Genomic DNA, 22628 nt, shown 5'->3' with positions numbered 1-22628 from the left:
AATACTAATTAACAGTACAGTTCGCTAATTTAGTTCTTTAAACCGTTGTGCTGTTTTTTTTCTTAAGATTTTTTGTTTTAATGCCAACAAATACGAAGAGAACATTTTTAAAAAAATGCTTATAGAAGATGTTGGCAAATTAGTGACTGAAAAAAAAGATGTAGAAAGGGAGACCTATATTTTGATTAAAGAATTACTTTCAAAGTAAAGCGAGTTAGAACTTTTCTTTAACCAGAATTTTTTTTGTTTTGTATACTTAATCTAAAATACACTGCATGTCATTGAAACCATCCACACAGGAAGAATGGACGGATTTATCATTTAGTCTGTCAAGCTGTTCAGCGCAGCATAATTTTCAATAACGCGTCTGTTACGGCCCTGACAACGGAATCTGATGGCTCTACAAAAACGAGACGTGTGCAAACATTACAAGGCAAACAAAAATGATGAGCAAATGACCGTGTAAGTGTGTGCCTTTAACACTCGTAAGAGGACATTATATATAGCTAATGGATGAACTTTGAAAGGAGTCAGATCATTGGGTTGTCAGAAGCTGGATGGTCAGCATGACAAATCGCCTTTATTGCGGGTCTTCATGCCCGAACAGTCGGACACTCATGGCAACAATGGGTACATTACTTGGACAGGTCGCCAGAGATGTGGTACATCAGAAGACATCTCCGAAGTGCCTACGCGATGGATACATGCTTCCTTGGCCTGCACGTTGATCAGATGTATCGCCCATCGGACACATTTGGGATATGATGGAACGCTAACTGACCACCTCTCAGTCCCAACCACTGTTGCCCGACTCACAGCATAGATACAAGAAGCATGGTTTAGTCTTCATCTTGTTGAAGACTGAGCCATGCAATTGTTCTGTTATAGATCAAGGAAGGTTGTGTGGACTTTTATGCATGTTTGATATATATCCGAATGTTTATTGGCATTTCTTTTAGCATCTCAATAATTTTGATTCCTCAGTTTATCATTATGGTGAAACATGATACTCCGCATTGAGTGCTATGAGACTTCGTGTTTTGAGCAGTTTGTTAAAAAAAACTTTTTATTTGATTAACGTTTGGTTTTTTAGGCGTTCCTTGTATAATAGAAAACTCCTTTTTAAAATTATTCAAAAAACTACTTCTGCTAAAGTAGGATTGCGTCTGAGCTTCTTTTTTCCTATTTCCTGCCTTGATTCTCCAAAAAATTCAGTGATGATCCTACCGGTGATATTATGATCTCTCTCTCTCTCTCTCTCTCTCTCTCTCTCTCTCTCTCTCTCTCTCTCTCTCTCTCTCTCTCTCTCTCTCTCTTTCCTCAACAGCTGAGAAAGGAAAATCTAATAATTTTTTTATGAATTCAACATTATCATTAGCAATTAATTATTTTAAAATATTCGGTTTCTTTCCAGATGAACCTTCAAAAATCGATTATTAAAATCTTTTTTACAAAAATAAATAAATAAAATAAATTTGTTACCATTTCACCAGCTATTGGAAATCAAATTATTCTACTTCCCTTAGAGATCTTGGTTTTTTGCGTAGTTTTCGTTACCTAGATTTTTTTTAACGTTCCGATCAATAATCTAAAATCTGTTTCCCCTTAAAAAAATTTAGCAGCTTAGACAAAATTTAATTTGTGTCCTGCCCATCTACTATATTAAAATATATTAATTCACATTTGATTACTCCAATGTTTTAAGCTTTCGAAATTGGGACAGCACGCAGTTTTCTGACTTTTAAAGTATTTTTCTGTTAAATATAGAATACTGCTTTGGGCCAATCTAAAATAGGACTTCAGTTTTCCTTTTCCACATCATAAATATATAAAAATCTCAATTTAGCACCATTTAATTTTCTTTACTGCAGGTTAAATCTGTGGCTTATTTATTTATCAGTTTAATATAGGATTTTCATCCCTGAACAGCAATTTTGCTAGAATGGTGTTCATTCTCCGACAGTTTTTCAATTATGCAATATATCATTTAAATAATGCCCAAAATAACATATTATTAAAACGTATACACAATTTATATATAGGTTGTTAGACAAACATCTCTTCAAATATTGACAGTTCATAGGAGATAATCAATATCATGCAATACCATGGCAACTTGTTGTGAAGGTATTCACAATATGGGATATATTTAATGATGCCAATTTGTAACTACTTAAGTAGTTGGCTGTGCACAGAAATGATGCAATTTTTACATGTGCTAACTTGTGCTGACGCTAACTTCTACATTAGTCTGTAGTTATTTATAACGCACGCTTTTCTACGTAAAATGTAGAGGTATACGGTGTAAGTCAAATCTTTTCTACGTAAAAGACACACCTGTTGAAACGCACTGATCGATATCTAATCAGGAAATGATTATTTACCTGTACATTTGTAGTGCGCGGCATTCTCAAGGTCGAATAAATATCAATATGTAGTTATTTACTTGCTTTTACATAGAGAGAGAGAGAGAGAAAAAAAAAATCTTTATTGTACACTAAAGATACAATAATATGCCCGCCACAGCTAGGAGGCCAGGGGCTTGACTTAAGAAAATGCCTTTTGCTTCCAGTTCCATAATGCACGAGGAATATTGTTGCATCCGAAAGAGCAGGACTAAAATATTTAACTGAAATATTTACAAACTATACAAAAATTTAAAATATTTACAAATATACAGTATTCATTAATGTACAAAAAACATTACAATGGAACATCAAATGGTAGACAGTAAAGCACGTACACGAGGTAGGTGAACGTTATGGAGGCAGTTGTCAACAATTAATTGCATTTGTAGTGACGTAATTGCCTCGCCCTCTTCTCCATTGGCTCAATAAATATCACTATGAAAATTATATACAATGATAACCCAGTTTAATATAATACAATATAAAGAATATAAAATATAAAGAATCGTTACAATGGACACAAGTACCTTCTTTTTTTTTATTAAATTCTGTTCCTATTTTTTTTTTATTGGACACAAAGCAACACACGATTTTCAAAGAAAACTCGCAAATTAATAACACGTTAGTTTGACCTAAGAAATACACTCGCACCAGTAGCAGATTGTGAGCTCTTTTTGTAAAAACATGAAGAGGGGAGAAACTTCTATCCAGCGTCATCGATCCAAAAAGTTCTTTCTCGAAGACACCCAATATCTAAGTACAGTCATGTTACTCCATCATTGTTAGCAAAAGAGCCCATTGTTATTCCGAGTAGCGCGGTTCGCATCTATTTTCCCAACCCTCCCTTCAAATTCTGAATTTTATGGTCTTAATACTCTTCAAATACAATGCAAGAGTTTTTATTCAAAATGTCGCTTTAAGCAACTAAATCGTGTATCCAGTTTGAAATTTTTTTTCTAATTTTTTTAATAACTAGTGCTTATATAAGAAGTATTTTCTAACGTTGTATATTACAAATATTTTTTTAATCTTTACTTGCACTTAACGTAACCCAAGCGACCCCCATCTTCCTCTAATTTAAAACAGTTATAATCCAACCAATCGTGCAATTTTAATTATTTTTTCTAGTTTTGTATAAAGTTCATCGATAAATGCCTCCAGGTAACTACAGTAAATGCATTTTAATTTCTGGAATTCTTTTCAGTTATTCATAATGGGTACTCATCAAAGGTTGGTGAGATTATATGCTTCTGCATATTGCGCTTGAATAGGCCGTTTCCTTTGAGTCTTCCTGAACATGCAACAAGAAAAATGGAAGGAAAGAGAATAGTGAAGCAGTGAACATACACTGAGTTTCCACTTTATTAGATACACCTATCTAACAGTGAGTAGGACCTCCACTTTTGCTCTCATCATCCTCGATTTGTTTTGGCATGGTGTCAAAGAGCTGTCGAAAGCGTGTTATATGGATCCTAGTCCATGCTGACTCAATTGCTTCCTGTAGTTGTTGCAAATTGGTTGATGGCGCATCCCTGCTGAGACTAGCTGATTCCTCCTCATCTTACAGGTTCTGGATTGCTGAATTGAATTGAAATGTGGTGGTTAGGGAGGCCACGGCATGAGAATGAATGCAGAGTAGGTCAGAATTCACTCTCGTGTTCCTAGAACCAGTTTTGTACAATTCTACCTTGCATCATTCGCAGATGGATACACTGCAGCTATGAAGGGGTGCGCCTTGTCGGAAACAGCTTCCAGATAACCTGAATAATGACATCTAGATGTTATACCAACATCAAGGAGCACAATGTGATCAGATTAGGTGTGTGTGTTAAGCGCCAAAGCAACTACTATGGTTGATTATAACCACTGTGCTACCCTCGAGGGTAGCGGGTGATTATAATCGCCATTATATCGCCACTACCAGTCTGAATTATTGATACCTGGCACGATGAGTCTATGGACTCATGCTGTTTTCGACATATTCCGGCTATGATGGCGCGAAACAATAGTAACCGGGATTCATCAGACCAGGCAATGTTTTGCCAATCCTCCACTGTCCAGTGTTGGTGTTCCTGCTATCACAAAACTATCGTATTGCCAGGTCGTACGCGAAACCCCAGCAACCTGAAGATTCCCAGATACTCATGCATGGACAGGACCAAAGATTTAAGTGACTTAAATCTTTGGTTGGCTCCATTCTCGTGCAGAATTGAACACACACAGAACACATTAATCAATATTTAGAATTAAAAAAAAAAACTTACCTGAAATACAGCAGAGAAACCAATGCATGCAAGATTACATTGATCAGATGGTAGCCAACAGGATTCAGCTCGTGCAAATAATAGTTCAGACGAAAGGTGAAGACGCATAGTGGTCTATAAGACTTATGACTGTGTTCCTGAAAATAGAAATATTGCAATTGAATTTTGAACGTTTTGGATTCATTTAAATGGTGTGTAGTATTTCATAAAAACATTGTATTTTTATATTAGCAATTTTCCGATGTCGGTTTGAAGAAATAAGTTTTATCTTCCAGCAGACAGGCTAAAATAAATTTTATCAACTGTAAGGAAACCATATTTTATGGGAAATGTTCGTATACCATTCCCTAATGGGTATTACCTTCAACCAATGCTGATGGTGTCTTATGTTCAATTTAATCCAAACCCACAGAGAAATCAAAGAAAGATATTTTATTCACGTTAAGAAAGAGAATTTCCAGAAGGCACAACGGCAAACAAGTTAATGAGCTTTGACAACATATATTCGGTGAGCTGATTGAGGCTAACGAAGACATCAGGGAAAGTGCATCCCCTAGGAATAACACTTTACTCGATCCGATCGACTGGGATAATAGCTAGAAAATCCCGTCTGAACAACATCTCTTTATTCTGGATATAAAGTTCAAGTTGATTCATGTATTAACCCTATTTAAACCATATAAAATATCAAATTTAATTCACTGATCATAAATTCGGCATTATGTATCCTTCAAACAAGGAACAGAGGTCCTCAGGACATATCCTCGTCCCTCTGTTCTTCAGCATTAAATCATTACAGCAGCAGCAACCTGAATGGGAAGTTCTTTCTCTTGTTGGTGAAGTGTAAGTACGTGCTGTAGGTGCTTTGAACTATGTTCACGAAGCAAGAGCTGTGCCCTTGGATGAAAGAAGCATGCAGAAATGGTAAAGGCCCTGGTACTGTGATCAAAAAGATGGGGAAATGAAATGTAACCAAAAAAAGCGTAATAAAATCTGATTGTTTTGTGCAACATGCCACTACTTTTTGAACAACCCTTATACGGGTTTTGTTCCAATTTTTTCTTACAAAATGCATGCTGTGTATCCAAATTTATCGAAAATTTAACTTCTTTTTAAAAGTATTCATAATTAGCGCGCAATGATTGTATTTAATATGTATCCTATGGATAAATAAAAAAAAAAAACAACAACTACTTAATAGCTTTTCGGGTCAGCTGTGAATATACCATATACACTATTGATGAATCACGTGCTGTTCGTCAATGTATATAGTATGCATAAAATATTTATCTCCAGAAGAATTCGAACTGGGAATTAAGGATAAAGGATATCTTGCTTAAAGATATCTGAAAGCTGAAGTGTTATCAAGTGAAATTGTGTTATCTACTACTGTATCAGACTAAAGTACTACATATGGGTTCTCTCCTTTTTTATTATTCAAACAGACAAAACTGCCTTAGTACACACATAATTTACAAGTGGCACCCCGATGGCTCGTGACTTAAGTGGCTTTGATGCTGATGGCCGAAAGCGCGAAGAGAATTCGTTTTATGCAGAATTCCATAGATGCGCCATCCCATGAGACCATAGTCGGCCCTTTTTAGCATCAATTTTGCACAAATAAAGCTCCTTACCTTTTGTAAAGGTGTACCCCAGAAGTCATTCCAGAAGAGATTTGATATTGGAGTTGAAGGTCGCAGATCTCTGTTCTGTTGTATTGCTGAAATATCATCAAAAACAAAATCACACCAGAGGGAGTTGAAGTAGCACACCCAAGCAGCAGCTGCTACTAGAAAATATAATATGCCTGATGGCTTCTTCATCGTTCCTAAAAGAAGTAAAAGAACGTTTTTATATTTTTGTTTTCATTTATTTTTGAACTATACATAACAAGATTAAAAATTTCAACGAAAACTCAAGTCCAGTATGCATAAATACGAGTTAATTATTTTCTCTTTAAAATAATAAACTGTGAAATGGATAAGCGTATTCTTATTTATTTTATTTGAAAATTAATTGCATCCATTGCTAATTTTTCTGAAATTTCTTAGGATTTTATCTTTCAAACTGGTTGATTGTCCAAAGTATGTTTTGGAAAAACAAGTGACATCGAAAATCTCTGTAGAAAGAAATCAAGCAGCGACAAATCGGGAGTTTAGGGGTGGCCAGTCAACCGTACCAGCATGTCCCATCCATCTTCATCTGATATTCTCATCAAACTGCTCTCTGACTACAAAGGCGAAATAAAGGGAGCGTTGCCTGTTCGTATCGAAGTAATTTCCCAACGTGCTTTGTAAAATGTTTATCACCATTAATGGATTCAACAAAAAAGAATGAATTGTAATGGCTTGTTCATGAATGGGTGCCCACATTATGATCTTCAGACAGCTTTCAGAAGAGGCATCTTCCATCCTATGCAGATTCGTATCGCTACACGTTGGTAATTGTGTTTGTTAACGTTTCCGTTCAAATGGAAGGGTGTTTTATCACTGAATCAGATGCCTGGAAGAATATTCTTGATATATATCTACATTAACGATATCCACTGGTAAAATTCAACTGTTTTATCATTGCCATCTCCTCTTGGTTCGAGAACCATGAATAATTTGTAAGAATGAATGTAATCTACGTACGTATATCGATAACTCTTATTTAATGACTTTTGGTATTTGTATCGAGCTTGTTGCTGAAATAGCTGATGCGTAGCATTTCCTGCGAATGTTCAAAAATAAGGTGGGTCTACTCTTCTAGTATCTTTTAAACATCACGGTAAATTTCCATCAGAAAATGAAAGGTTGCTGTATAAGCTGAGCATGTTGGAATCACAGGAAAAATCCTCAGGTGGATCACATGATGGGTGCAGTGTAGGAAGCAGAGGGTTGGGATTAATGGTTAACCTTCAGATTATGATAACGTAGGAAGTGAGGATAAGAGGATCGATACTGGACCATCGTTTTTGATTTTCATAAATCTATTGTTGAGTAGGTTGTATGCTGCTCGACAAAACTAACAAACCAAACTATTATATTAGGGTCACCCGGTAATTTCTTATATATACCCATTTGTATTGTGTCTGTAAATTACGTGTGTCCTTTGGTAGATTTTCCTGTTTTTGGTGGACGAGAAAATCAATCCCAGTTTCTGTGGAAAAAACCTTACTATCTACGCACGAGACCCACTAACTCAGCCAAGGAGTGAAAAAGCCCATTAAAGTTCAACCAAAAACCAGTCATCCACCTCCGAGACCCGCTAACACCTCCATGGAGTGAAAAAAGCTTAAAATTTCCTCGTGTCGTTGATAGGATTCGAACTCAGGCCTTTTCCAATCGATGTGGAGACGATGGTGAGTATAACCACAGTGCTACTCGCTCTGACAATGTTATTGAGCCAATCTTGTTACAACCCAGACAAAATCGAACGTGATAACCTCATCAGGGCTCCAGTTTCCCAGATACCCTAACAGACGCGTTGTACTGACTTGCCCATTCTCCACTGAACCGTCCAACTGTTTTATGTCGCTTGGTACGAGTTATTACTCAATTTCACGAAAGGTTAGGTCTACATAATAAAGTGGCCACTCAGTGTAAGTTGTCATAAGAATCCCGAGTTCGAATCCCGTCATCGACGGGATTCGAACTCGGGCCTTTTCTGCCCAGTGTGTCAAGGACTTTGACGATACCTGTGCTACCCGTGCAGACTGACAAAACTAACAGAACAAATTGTTTTGTTAGTTTCGTCGATTATTTCAGACGGAACCCTACGATGACTTATCAGCAACTGTCTCTTGAGGTTGCTATGCCCATAGGTTAAAACATTTCCAACCGGACTGTGTTAAGAAGACTCAATTCAAGTGGACTGTACGCAATAAGGTGTGTCTACTCTTCTAGTATCTTTAAAACATCATGGTAAATTTCCATCAGACAATGAGAGGTTGCTGTATAAGCTGAGCATGTTGGAATCACAGGAAAAATCCTCAGGTGGATCACAGGATGGGTGCAGGGTAGGAAGCAGAGGGTTGTGATTAATGGTTAATCTTCGGTTTGTATCCCATTAACCCCAAATCACCGCAGAGCTCGTCAAAACTGGTGCTATGAACATGTGACTTGGAACACTGACAAATGGGGTACAGTTCTATTCTATGATGAGTCCCGTTTTAGCCACAAAAGATTATAGACGTTATTTCATCTAGGTACAACGAGGAATGCGATACCATTGCTCCAACATCAGAGAAAGGTACGCTTACGGTGGAAGTGGTCTTCTCGTGTGGGGCGGAATAATGATCAAAGGCCGTATCCCCTTCATGTTTTTGATAGGGGTTCCGAACTGGGCAGACGTATCGAGAGCAGAACCTCGAACCCTATATGCGACTTTTTAGGGGTACGGTTGGCCCAGATTTTTCTTTTCATGCACAGCAACGACACTGCACATAGAGCTGAAGTGGTGTTGGAATACCTCGAAACTGACGGTTTCCAACGACTGCCGTGGCCAGCCCGATTACCACACTTAAATCCGATGGAACATTTGTGGGACGCCGTTGGGCATCGCATTGCACTCGGCAGCCAATTAATCGGTTACTTGGTGGGCTAAGATTTGCGCTGGTAGAAGAATAGGATTTGTAATTACAGAATCTCGTAGACACCCTTATATCGAACATGGTTCACCGGTGTCAGGCCTGTTTAGCCGCTGGACGGGATCATACGCCCTATTGATGGAAAGTGACCATAGTTTCGAGCATCTTGTCTCGACTTCTGTAATGCGACCTTTTTTGGTAATTCTTATATAAATAAATGCCCCTTATAAATGCCCCTTATACCTATCCAGAGTTTCTCGCTGCTCTTCATTTCATCAATCTTCTATGGTACACCACCATAACAAATTCTATCCCGCTTCATCGCAAGCTGCACGAGTTACACCACGTTTTCTACGTGTTCTGTTAATTTTGTCGAGGAGTGTATATCGGACAAACATGTATCTGGTTATCTGATATATAACTTGTAGAAAACAGTTTCAATTACATGTAGAAGTTCGTATTACTGTATGGTTCGGATGAGTGAAAAGAGAAAAGAAAGTGAAGGTGCTCGTGGAACTGGTGTCCCTCATACGTGGGTTACTGTATCCAAGTATGTACAGTAACTGTATTTATTAATATTTCGTTAAAATATTAATTAACTCGGATTTTTTTGGGGGACTTGTCTCGACAAGTCAGATCCCGTTCGAATTCGATCCAGTTCGAATCCCGTCAATGATTCCAGGAACTTTATTCGGCTTCATTCACAACATGTCTCAGTTAATCAATGTCATGGTTTCTCGTCAAGTAAAAGCAAACCGACCGAAGATTTCATGCAATTACACACACAAAATATTTGGGGCTGAATTAAAAACAGTAGAGGAATACAAGAACTGGGAGTTTCGATACGAGCAGATATGAAGTTCTCTCTCTCTCTCAGGAGGCCAGGAAATCTCCCATGGGGACTTTCCTGGCCGCCTGAGGTATCGATGAATTATCGCACTGTACAAGGCAATTGTAAGACTGCATTTGGAATACTGTTCCAAGTGTGGAGGACCTCATATGAAAAGGACATTGAGCTTCTTGACGGATCCAAAGACGGGCAACATGCATGGTAAAATCGGCAAACGGCCACCATACGAGGATAGACTTCGATTATGTGGGCTACAGAGCTTGTCAAAACCTTAGAGGAGACCTCTGAGGGACATTGCAAAAAAAAAAAAAAACTGTCACTGAAGTATGAATGATAGATTTTTATTTTTGGAGATGCTTGAAAGAGCCCGTATCCTTGCATCATTTAGCCATAATAATATTTTCACTTCGGATTGAATTATGACTTGTTCTGCAGAAATAGCATTGAACTGCACAGAGCTGCCAAGGTCATTTTTGAAAATTTGGTAAGAAATATATTCCTCCGTGCGTATCACAGTTGGTGGAATCGCTGTCCTCCCAACACCGGGTGGAAAAGACTTGAATTCCGTCAATGACGTGAGAAATTTTTATGGATCACTGGGGTTTTTCATCCAGCAAATAGCAAATCGACCGCAGAACACAAGCAAATTACAGACATATGCTCTGAGTTGTTGATGCGTCTAAAACCCTATAACAACAAACCAACAAATAGGGTTTTAGACGCATCAACAACTCAGAGCATATGTCTGTAAATGGATTCAAATAGTGGTGTCCAATTTACGCATTAAATTCTTTTCACCATTATGAAGTACAATGTTTTTTATTTTCTTTTTTTTATGAACAGTGAGATTCATTAAAATTTCTAGTGTGTACTGATGATCTAATGAAGTCGTTTTTCGAAGTTAAAATTACTCGGAACATTTCGCTGTTTTTTCCATAATTAAAAACGTTGACTGCTTTATTTTTGTACCATTTTTGTGGAACACGTTTTAACAGTAGTTTTTATTTACAAAAACTCCCTCTCCTCTCTCTGAACATTTTCGTACAGGGTATTCAATTCAGAGCTCTTAAATCACCGAGAGAGGCGAAACGCGTGGCTAATTGGGATGAAACCATGCTTTGTATGTCTTAGAAAGACATGAACAGTGAAGTGTTGTCGTTGCAAAAGCGGTTCTTTTCATTTAGGTACTTCATTTAGAAAGACTCCCACTGTGAGAATTTGAAGCACATTTTTCTAAAAGCAACTATCCTGACTTAAAAGTTCTCAATTTAGGAGTTGGAAAATCAACTCAGTTGTGTGAAGTGTATAAATTGCAAATTTATTTCTTCAAGTAGACTTTTTTTAACAACAAAAAAGGCTTCATGAAAGCCATGACGCTCCCTTTTATTGGCTTTCTTTTATTGTACTTAGGTTTTTTTTTCTTTATTTTGGCCTCATTGCTGACTTCTGACAGTTCATTTGTCAAGCATTCTCTTCTCGGTCCTGGTTTGACGTAATTTGCCTACGTCCCATGCGAATTATCCAAAAGCGCTGTTGAAAGTATTGCGAAAGATAAAGACAGTTATTTAGAAATGTTCTTGGGACGTCAACACCACCTAGTGTCAAAAACCGCTAAAATTAAAAGTGATTTAAATTATATTCTTGAATAACGCTCGTGACATGCGTTTGGAACAACCAAAATGAATTTAATATTTTCTCATATTGTGAATAAAACGGTAAGTCATGAGAAAAAAGAAGATTCAAAAAAAATAGGCTTAAATTATTCCTTACAATGAATGCAAATAAACAATGTTGGCGATCATTTGAAAGGCTATTGGAGAAACAGCATCCCATGCATCTAAATGCGAAAATTTTGTAAGGAAGCGAAATACGTCCTATGATAACGAGTGAAGAAATGGTTCTCATGTCAGCGAAGATATTAGCATGCTGGCTTAGAGGGGAAAAAGCAAAAAAATAAAAAAAAAAGAAGGAAAAAAAAAAAAAAAAGGCAAATTGATAGCTTCTTTGGCAGTGGGACATTCTGTTTCGGCTCATAACTCAGCCATGAGAAATTCCAATCTCTCCGCGGGCCATAAAACTTGCCATTCTTATTGGAAGAGCTTGCCGAGTCATAAATCTGAAGATAATGATCATGACGCTGTAAAACAGGCTCATAAGACAACCAGATCCATATTTTAATATGGTTTTATGACAATTCTACACCACGCGGAGGTCTTTTGCGAGAAAAAGAAAAAAAATATTCTAATGATCTTCAATAAGAATCTCTGGCATTATTTGGAGATGCATTTTTATGAGGTATTCTGTGTTTCATTTAGTGTAATGCCAAGCACGCACTGATTATAATTTATAGAGTCCTTTAATAGGGGTATCGTAGTACTAAGATGGAGTGCAGTTGTTATGTGTTGACTCTATTGATCTGAATGTTCATTCTCAGCTACGTTACTGGTCATTACTGGAACTCATTCGACAGTTTATGTGCAATTAAAACTCTCCCAGATGTTATAATACATTCGCGATTATCTGACCGTAATATTTGTTTCCTTGGAACCCTTATTTCAGATTATGTAGTAGAAAATGGCTGACAGGTTGTAAAACACTAAGTTGTTGTTTGTTTTAGCTGGAGGATACATTGTTTTGGTGTGTTTTGGCTGTTTTTAGCAATGTCTGAGGCCTTGAGGAACCAGGATATCGGTCTATAAATAATTTCATTCTTTTGGAGTAATTTACTGCTTTCGGGATGAAAATCCGAAGCTTCCTAAGATAGAAATAAACAATATCGTTTTTACAAAGATTTATTCATCAGAGAGTGATGTAGAAATCAGATGTAGTGGATAAAGAGTTACCATGACGACTCGTTGCAGTGTTTAAGTGAAATATTTCACGCTCAAAAATTGCGCATACAGAGTTATTACAAAGATTTTTTTGCTTCTGTAAATGAGCGATCTCTCGGGATCAATTTGTATAGAAAGGTACGCTTAGCGACCTCTAGGGATCAATTTGTGTGATCTTTATTATTAAAATTTCGGGCGAATCAATATCTGGAAGGGAATTACCTCCTTTTTTGAAATTGAAAATAAAAGAAAGGAAAACGCTGACCCTATTTTTGACCAGATTTTTCCGACATAGTCAGTAACTTCGTGGAAAGAAATAGCTCAAAAAAAAGAGATCCTTTCTTTTGTGGTTAAAATAATTCATGACCAACTTTTCTGCAATGTTGGAGTTTATTCGAATGCTGATCTTTCTTCGAGAAATTTCCCGTAGCTCATCCGTTTTTAAAATTTGTACCACGGCTGTAGGACATGAACTACTAATCTCTTTATCAGTCATAAACCCTCCTTATATTGCTCAAACGACTTTTCTTGGCCATAAATCTCGAGATAATGGCAGCAGTCGTGTGTATCAGATCAATCACTGTATAGCATTCATATTTAACCATTCAATTTGTCCATCGCTATGTCATATCTGTGAGATCATTTGTCTTCGACTAAGAATGTCATTCCTGTGTGGACAGGGGTGGTTTGAAATAACAGAGATACAAAAATGAAGAGATTAAAGAAACGGGGATCACAGGAGGAAACGATATCATTATGTCGCAAAACTGTCTGTAAAAAATGTTATAGTTCTGTGAACAATAGGTGAAGAGTATCACCAGAAGGGTTGGACCGATTTATTATTGCACTGAACGATATCGTTGCCTGGCCGCTTTGCTTTCAAACCAAAGTCCTAGGCTAATTTAATTTTCCCACTACTATACATAAGTGGATAAGCTATAAAATAACTGAAGAATTCTAAGGGAAAATATAACTGAATAGGGCGGTAATAGAATAAAGTAAAATAAACGAATGAATCTGAAAGGGAACCTGCAGTGATATAAATTCAAAGGGATCCTGCTGACTTGTTGGTTCTTTTGGCTATGAAGAATAAAAATAAACTACAATGGTCTTGAGTTATCGATAAGAATTTATAGAATTACTATTACTTCTGTGGCCCCCGTTTTGTTGTAAAGGAATATACATATAACCCCAGGGGCTCACATCTGGTGAGTAAGGGCTTGGCACACCCAGGGTCCTGAGCTGGATATCATCATTCTTCTCTTTCTCAGGGTAACTTGGGAATTTTTTGGCTGGTGCAGCATAAGCCTCAGGCTTCCTTGTACCATATAACTAATAATAATAATAATAATATTGCTCTAATGGAAATTGCTTTGGAATTAATGAACTCATGCAATCAAAAGAATCATTATTCATTAGTTTAATTAATAAAGTTAATTTTAACTTTTAGTCCAACTGAATAAAAAAAACATTTAATGGAAATTTGTGATAAGATAAATGTTGAGGCACACACTGTAATTTATATTTCACCGCTGAGATTACAAAATTGGATCCCCCCATTTCTAATCTAACCACTGACCAAGAAATTTCATCATTATTTCCGATTCGATGGATTGCCTTGCCTTGCTAATAAACGAACCAGAAAGATGTTCTGGTTGTTAAAATTTTCCGGTTCGAACAGTGTTTATATGGACAGTTTGAAGAGACTCGTGGGTTTTCAGTTTCACATATTCATATACTGTGACCTTGACTGACTGAAGCAATTGAAGTCTGTACGGTTTCATCAGCAGACATATTCTGAGGATGCCCACCTTTGCGACATATTAACTATTCCACAACATGCGATAACCATTTCATAGAACTATAAGGAACATTTGTCCAACACACTCACCAAATTCGCTTGCATAAAATTATGTAAAGTACAAGGACTATCCTAATAAACTTTCTGCCTCAAATACTGCAATGGTCTTAGTATTCATGCTATATTATAATTTCTGAAGTGACTCTTCGTATATTCCGCATGGCAGCTCATATCGAATAACTTCAGTTCCATTGGGATGGCAGGTAATTGCTATTAGAGACCACTTGCAATCTGATGAGAGACCATTAAGTATCGAAACAGGCTGTTGTAGCGGTGGCTAATATTTTAAATGAAGAGTAGATGGGCCTCCTTTGGGGATGATGATATTCGTTTAAAAGTAGTGCAGCCCAAGGCAACTCCTGGAAACACGAAGTTTGTTCTGTTTTAATTACTGAGAGATTGTACTGTAGTCTTAACTGATACATACAGAATTTGCCATATGAGAATTTCTGAAGAAGTTCGCTTTTTGAAACACATTTATTTCAAGATTAAGGATTCTCATACTGTTTTTTATACAATGATTAAGAATTAAATGAAAAAAAATTAAATCGAATGTTTTGTTTACACAGTTTACTAGATACGTTTAAAACAATAATTCAACAATGATGCTTTTAAAGTTGAAGGGTGTTAGCATTTAGAGTAGTTCTGTCCTTTTTTTTTTTGCTGCCTGGTAAGAAGCTAGAACATGACAGTCTTGTATTAAGAAAACGCCACACAAGAGGCAGCGCTGTTTAAATAACACTTTCGTAAATTTAATGTGTTCTGTTGTCGGTTTACCTGTTTTCTGGATGAAAAACCAGAAGAGTTTCAGAGATAAACGTAAAAAGCCCATAAAGTTCCTCTTCTTGAGACAGGATTCGAACTTTGATCTCTTCACATGTTGTGTAAGGTCACAAAACAAGGCCAACCAAGTCATGTCAAGTTTAATATTTAAATTTGCTCATGATTCATAGGTGGGTAAGATGGTAAATTATAATAAACGGGATATGCTACTCCAGCAGGATACAGATAAATTAGGTTGAAATTGTAAATTGAAGTTTAACAATGATAAATGCAAGGTACTGATGGGCAGCAGTAATTCTAGAATTACCACACCCAAGGAGCTGGAGAATGAAAAGACCTTGGGATGATTGTACTGCTCGATATAAAATTCTCTGAGTAGTGCAGATAGGCTAACAGGACGCTCATGATGTACTGGATATTTTCCCAACAGGAACAGAGAGGTGATTATACCGTTCTATAAGCCAATGTTTAAGCGTCATCTTGAATACTGCATATAGGTTTGGAAGCCCATCTTAGGAAGGATATAGATCAATTGGAAGATGCAGAGAAGAGCAGCAAGGTAAGATGGGCAAAAAGCTATTGATATGAAGAAAAAAAACTTGAATTCTGTAAGTCGCAGCGTGTAGAAAATAGACATCTAAAACTCAGCATCGAATCCTTGACACTTGAGGCTTAGTCTTATGTTCAACTTAAGAGAAAAATCCAAGCTTCTGCCTAAAGTGCTTTTATCTTTTTAAATTTCAAGGACACAAAAAAGTACACTTGCCATGAAAGACTTCATTTCTGTAAATTACAGTACTTGGAAATTAGATACCTGTGAGGAGACCTCATTGAACTGTTTAAGGCTTTAAACAGATTTGGTAAACTATATGTGTGTTGCCTGAGAAGGAGGCTGATGGCCTCCTTACTTTTTCTCAGGCAACACACATGTAAGGGGGGGGGGTATAAACTGAAAAAGGATGGTTGAGGATAGATGTGCCGAAATTTTGCTTTCGGCCAGAGAACAATTTATTGCTCCATCCGTCTGGTGGCGTGTAAAAACTTTCATCCATCTGGTGTTGTGTAAAGGAAAAGCTTCATGGAAGTGGACAGTTTGAAGAAGAGATGGACAGATGAAGTGGGTAGTTTGTTTTGCTTTTCTTATGGCTGATATTGTATAAGCTTGCTTCTTTGCATTATTGCCCACTACTATTGCTAGAACTAATTCCAATCTGCGAGAGGATCTGACAAGTGTTTAAGGCTTTATATTTATTGAATAAACTTCTTACTGATAGTATCCTTACTCTTTCTTGAATGATACAAACGATACACACAATCGAACATAAATTTAAATTGGAAAAAGAATGGTTGCTGGACGGATGTGTGAAAATTTGCTTTCAACCGGTGGATAACTGATTGTTGAAACAAACTTCCTGCAGTGTTATGGAGATGGGTAGCATATTTTGGCTCTACTAATGATAATACTAATTGGAAATTAACCGTAATTAACGGCAGTTCGGAACTATTAATGCATAAAAAAAAAGGTTTGTTTCTTCAGGCGATGGAATCAGCAGTAGTCGACATCAGGCATCTGCTTGATTCATGAATTAGATTGTTTTGTGTTATCGTGCAAGAAACGGAAGCCATGAGGCGTAAAGTTTTTCAAAGTATTTGTCTCTGAACTCAATGAACTAGTCTCGTCCATGACCAAAGGCATCCTTTGATATCTTTTTGAATTTAAAGTTTTCACGGCCTTCATAGTCTCTTTATAATCTACAAGAGGAGGTCGCAAAGTTTTCGTTGGTAAAAGATCATGGTTGATGGTGTTTGAAGTAAAGACAACGTCTTTTGCAACATGGGGTGTAATATTACCTTAATGAGACATCGACATTCTCTTTGAAGTTCATTCTTACTGATAAGTTTTATCACCATAAGCTCCTTTCAAATCTTGTAAACATCTAACAAAATTTTTAAACGCAGTACAGTTTTTCTGAACTGCGTTTAAACTTCAGAGACACGAATTGTTCTGCGTTTACGTCCATAATGAATTTGGGGATCAATTGAAAGCAAGGTTAATTTACAGAAACAGCTTCAAAAGACAATATTTTTCTTTTAAAGCACTATTATGAAGAAATGAGAGAATTAGAAAAAAACTAGGTGAGAGATTCAGAAGAAGGAGTTCTTTTATACAAGGATCATATTTTTGCTAGGAGAAAACAATCTTTGTGATTTGTAGGACTGTGCCTCCTCCAAGTTCGGTAGATTCATATAATCAAGGGACAGGTATAAATCTTCTCCGATTGTTCCATACCTTAGCGATCTATTTGATCGTTAGACTGTAGTGTGCCCGGTCCGTGATAACAAGAAAGAAGAGGGAGAAAAGTTAGATTCCAGGACAAATAAAGTCGATAACTTTACAAAGAAAGAATAAAAGAAATACTTACACGCATACAAAAGATTGAGCGAAGTATAGCGGAGACAAAGATTGTAAAACCCAAGTTAAGGCGCTTGACATTTACGTTATGCTAGAGAAACCAGACACCATGCATGCACGAGGACAAATGGTGGTTTAAATTTCCTCCTGTATCTTTGAGAAACGTGAAGTTTATGTTCAGTTCTTCCGGGCTAGTGATAAATACATTTCTGGAGACATAAACTACCTTTAGATGCCGACTGATAGCGTACGTCATGGCAGGGTATTTCGCTGTCAGCTTAGTTGAATTACGATCTCGCTGTTTGATCGTCGGAGTGCACCGTGTGTCCTTCATATACACGAAAACACATTGTTCCCATTTTGCATGAATGAGTTCGTAGTGGCACGGTCCTATATCTCAAGACCACTTTAAACATCTATAATATAAACTTGGCAGTCTTCACAGAGGCAATCATTTTACAAAACTCGCTGCAATAAATATCAAATAATGGCTTTGTATTAGATACGACTTTAGTAGGTAATATTTCGTCTTCTCTGTTTTGACATACTGGTAACGCTTTATCGGACCTTACCAATCTCCTTTCACAGAACAGAAACATTTGGATATTTTTCCAACAGATGCCTATTTAAATAGCTGTGATTTAGATAACTTTTCCAACAAATAATGGCTTATTCCAACCCATAGAATCCATACAGTGTCTATGGTTATCAGATACACTGGTAAAACTGAAGAATAAAAAAATAAATCATTACTGCTAATAATATAAAATGGTAATTTAATACACCATCTTTCGAATTCAGTTGTTGTTACGTTAGACTAATATTCAGGTTTTATTGTGGATATATCTGCAAATTTTTTTCCCAACAGATCATTTTTATGTAGCTGTAATTTTTATATAAATTTCTTAACGACATATTCCCTCCTCTTCATGGTTTCTATGGTTACCAGAAAGATTGAAACTAACGTAAAAAAAAAACAAAAAAAAAAAACAGGCCATTCCTGATAACACTGGTGTTCAAAACTTAAGGACCAACACTATTTCTAAAGGTTACAACCACAAAATCAAACGAAACAGCCTGTGGCGATTTGCATAACTGTGGCCGTTCAGTAGAAAGCTGGTGCACATGCAAAAATTTGAATCCTGATGAGAGGGCTCACATAAACAGATAAAAGCAGCAGTTCAGCAGTTATGTGCAAATTACCGAATGGTGAGCACGATTGCTACAGATGTTCGATTGTTTCATACAGTGCTACAGACAACGAATGACCAGTAGACAATATCTGGATGACGTTACCCGGGGTAGGTCGAATAATTGGGAAACTCGAAGTGCGAGGAGTATGGCTGCAGAGTTCGGTTACGCCCATAGCATTGTCTCACATGCGTGGTCAGCCTTCAGAACAACAGGTACAACTGTTCGAAGGACCAGTAGTGGTCGTCCACGAAAAACAACGCCCAATGATGACCGCTATATACTCCTACAGGCCAAGAGTGACGGACACCAGACAGCGGGATTCATTGCAAACCAGCTGCACAAGAGCACAGGACGCAGATATTGCGGTTTACTGTGGACAGGCGACTCCACAAAGGTGAACCGTTTTCCCGACGGCCAGTACGCTGTGTCCCTTTAACACCTGTGCATTGGAGACACCGTTTACAGTGGTGCATCGAACACAAGGACTGGACAGCAGCGCAATGGGGTAAGGTACTCTTTACTGATGGGAGTAGATTCAGTCTCAGCAGCGATTTTGGACGTCAGCTAATCTGGCGAGAGGTTGGCACACGGTATCAACCCGCAAACATCGCTGAAAGAGATCGATATGGCGGTCGAGATGTTCTCGTCTGGAGAGGCGTTATCTTGGATGGACGTACACAACTCCCGATACTGGAAGGCGGTACTGTAACCGGTGCAGGCTAGTGTACTGAGGTAATCCTTCCCCATGTGCATCTGCTCCGAGGTGCCATTGGTCACGAGTTCGTGTTTATGGATGCTAACGCCACACCCCATCTCACTGCAGCTGTTGATATGCTTTTGGAAAGTGAGGACATTGTTCATATGGATTGGCCTTCCTCGTCCCGCCGATCTAAATTCCATCGAACACATATGGGACGCTCTGGGGAGACACCTAGCGACACGGCCACACCCACCAGAAAACGTTCACCAGTTGAAGATGGCGCTGACAGAGGAAGAGACGATGTTACCTCAAGAACTTATCAACAACATTGTTTTAAGTATGGACAGGAGGTGCAAAGCCTGCAGCGACATTAGGGGTGACCATATCTCCTACTGAGGACCACCTCTTCCCTTTGTTCCGTCTTTGGCAATGATGAATCTGTATTATGGCAGCCAGTGCTATGTTGCCATTTTTGAATAAAGTCCCTCTGTACCGTTTTGTTTCCGTTGTTGTGTCGGTGTTGTTTCCCCCATCATTTATGTACCTCACGAGGTTCCTTTGGCATGCTTTTCCCATATCCAGGCCACTCCTATGAGAAGCTACAGGTGAAAACCTGACTAATCCTTAAGTTTTGCACACCAGTGTAGAATAAAACTGTAACTTAATGCGCCATCTTTCGGTTTAAGTTGTCACTACGTTAGCGTATTTGTTCTTATTTTACTATGGATTTATCTGATAAACATTTTTCCATCAGATATCTTATTAAATAGCTGTGATTTAGATAACTTTTCCAACAAGTAATGGCATATTCCAACCCATAGAATCCATACGGTTTCTCTAGTTACCTGATACACTGCTAAAACTGAAGAATTGGAAAAAAAAGGGATTTTTTTCATTGCTGTTAATAATATTAAATGGTAATCTACTACGCCCTCTTTCGGATTCAGTTGTTATTACGTTAGAATTATTATGTTCCTGTTTTATTATGGATATATCTGAAATTTTTTTTCCACCAGATGGCTGTAATTTTTAAATAAATTTCTTAATGACGTATTCCCACCTCCTCATCGTTTCTATGGTAACCAGAAAGATTAAATCTAACGTAAAAAGAATAAAAAAAGAAGCCATTCCTGCTAATAGAATAAAACTGTAATTTAATGCGCCATCTTTCGGCTTAAGTTGTTACTACGTTAGCGTAATTGTTCCTGTTTTACTGTAAATATATCTGAAAAACTTTTTTTCCCCTCACATGTCTTTTTAAATAGCTGATTTACAGATAATTTTCCTACCAATAACGACACATTCCAACATCCGCACTGTTTCTATGGTTACCAGACACGGAAACAAAAATAATTTTAAAAAAAGAAATTCCTGTTAATAAAATAAAACAGTAATTTAATGCGCCATCTTTCTGTTTACGTTATCTTAATTATATTCCTATTTTGTAGACTGTATCTGTAAAAACTTTTCAAAGAGATATGTGTTTAAATGTTTGTGATTTTTAGATAATTTTGCTTTTACCAATAACTACATATTCCAAACTGCGCTCGGTTTCTGTGGTTACCAAACAAAAAAATAAAAGAAAGAAAGAAAGTTTTTACCATTCTTGCTTTAAAAAAAAGCAGTAATGAATCTAACGTTACTACGTTAGCTTCATTATGTTCCTATATTACTGGAGATACATCTGCAAAACTTGTTCCGACAGATCCTGTTTAAATGGCTGTAATTTTTGATGAATTTCCTACAAAAACGACGTCTCAATGTCCATTCTCAACTATGATTTCTATGGTTATTCATCATTATCAGCCATTTTCAATCCAGGATGAAGTCCTCTCCAGCAACTTTCCACTTCCTTCTGTTTTGTTCAATGGCCATCCATTTACTGCCCACGAACTCTTGAATTTCATTGTCTATCTTCGTTGTTGTCTTCCAGGTTTTCTTTCAGCTCCTCTTGGATACCATTCTGTTATTTTCTTCCATCTGTCATCATGTCTTCGAGCTATGTGTCCTGCCCAAGACCATGTTAGTCCTTTACTTGAGTTTGCTGTCTAATCCATGTGTTTCTCTTCTTATCCACCAGTCTGATTCCTAATATAGCTCCTTCCATCCTTCGCTGTGTAGTTCTTAGCTTCTCCATTCAGTGAGTGCCCAAGTTTCACTTCCATAAGTCATGGTGGGGAGTATACATTGATTCATTATATTACTTTTCAGACAAATTGGGATATTGCTCCTCAGTATGTGACTGCATTTCCTGAATGCTATCAATCCGAAATTTATTCTTCTCTTGACTTCCAGTCATTGACTTCTCTTGACTTCCAGCCACCTTTTCCATTACGGCTCCTTCAACAATTATATTCCATTCTGTTGCATAATTTTATGAAAATCCATCCATTACAAGTCTATTCGTCTGTCCATCCGTCCTTATATGCGATATTATTAGATGTAATGCGGACAGACTGACAGGTATGGTGCAGTTAATAGGAACTTTATGTATATATCCTAACGCGGTTAAAAACGGTTTTGTTTCTTGCTAATAAAACAAATTAGTAATTTAAAGCGCCATCTCGCTCAACTTGCCAACATCCGCTTGATTGGTTACCAGACTTGAGGCTGTAAAACAAAAAAAAAAAAAAAGCCATTCCAGCAAATAAAATAAAACACTAATTTAACGAGTCATGTTTTGGCATTAGTTGTTGCTACATTAATCGACTTTCTTTCTATTTTTATTATGGAAATATCTGTAAAAAAACATTC

General features: G+C 37.2%; 1 protein-coding gene across 1 annotated transcript in view; it reads right to left on the bottom strand.

Annotated features, from left to right (window-relative positions):
• The window catches only part of LOC150082346 (protein O-mannosyl-transferase TMTC3-like), a 257040-nt gene that overhangs the window by 184675 nt on the left and 49737 nt on the right, over nucleotides 1-22628 (bottom strand). The window contains exons 2-3 of the mRNA XM_090380488.1: nucleotides 6307-6500; nucleotides 4673-4809 (exon numbers count right to left, since the gene is read on the bottom strand). Coding sequence (XP_090236614.1) covers nucleotides 4673-4809; nucleotides 6307-6500 — 331 coding nt within the window. The remainder of the gene's footprint in view (nucleotides 1-4672; nucleotides 4810-6306; nucleotides 6501-22628) is intronic.

Source organism: Mastigoproctus giganteus, chromosome 8, assembly GCF_048544385.1.
Source record: "Mastigoproctus giganteus isolate SK-2022 chromosome 8, ASM4854438v1, whole genome shotgun sequence".
NCBI lineage: Eukaryota > Metazoa > Arthropoda > Arachnida > Uropygi > Thelyphonidae > Mastigoproctus > Mastigoproctus giganteus.
The sequence above is the reverse complement of the archived record's forward strand: the minus strand, read 5'-3'. Positions and strand labels throughout refer to the sequence as shown.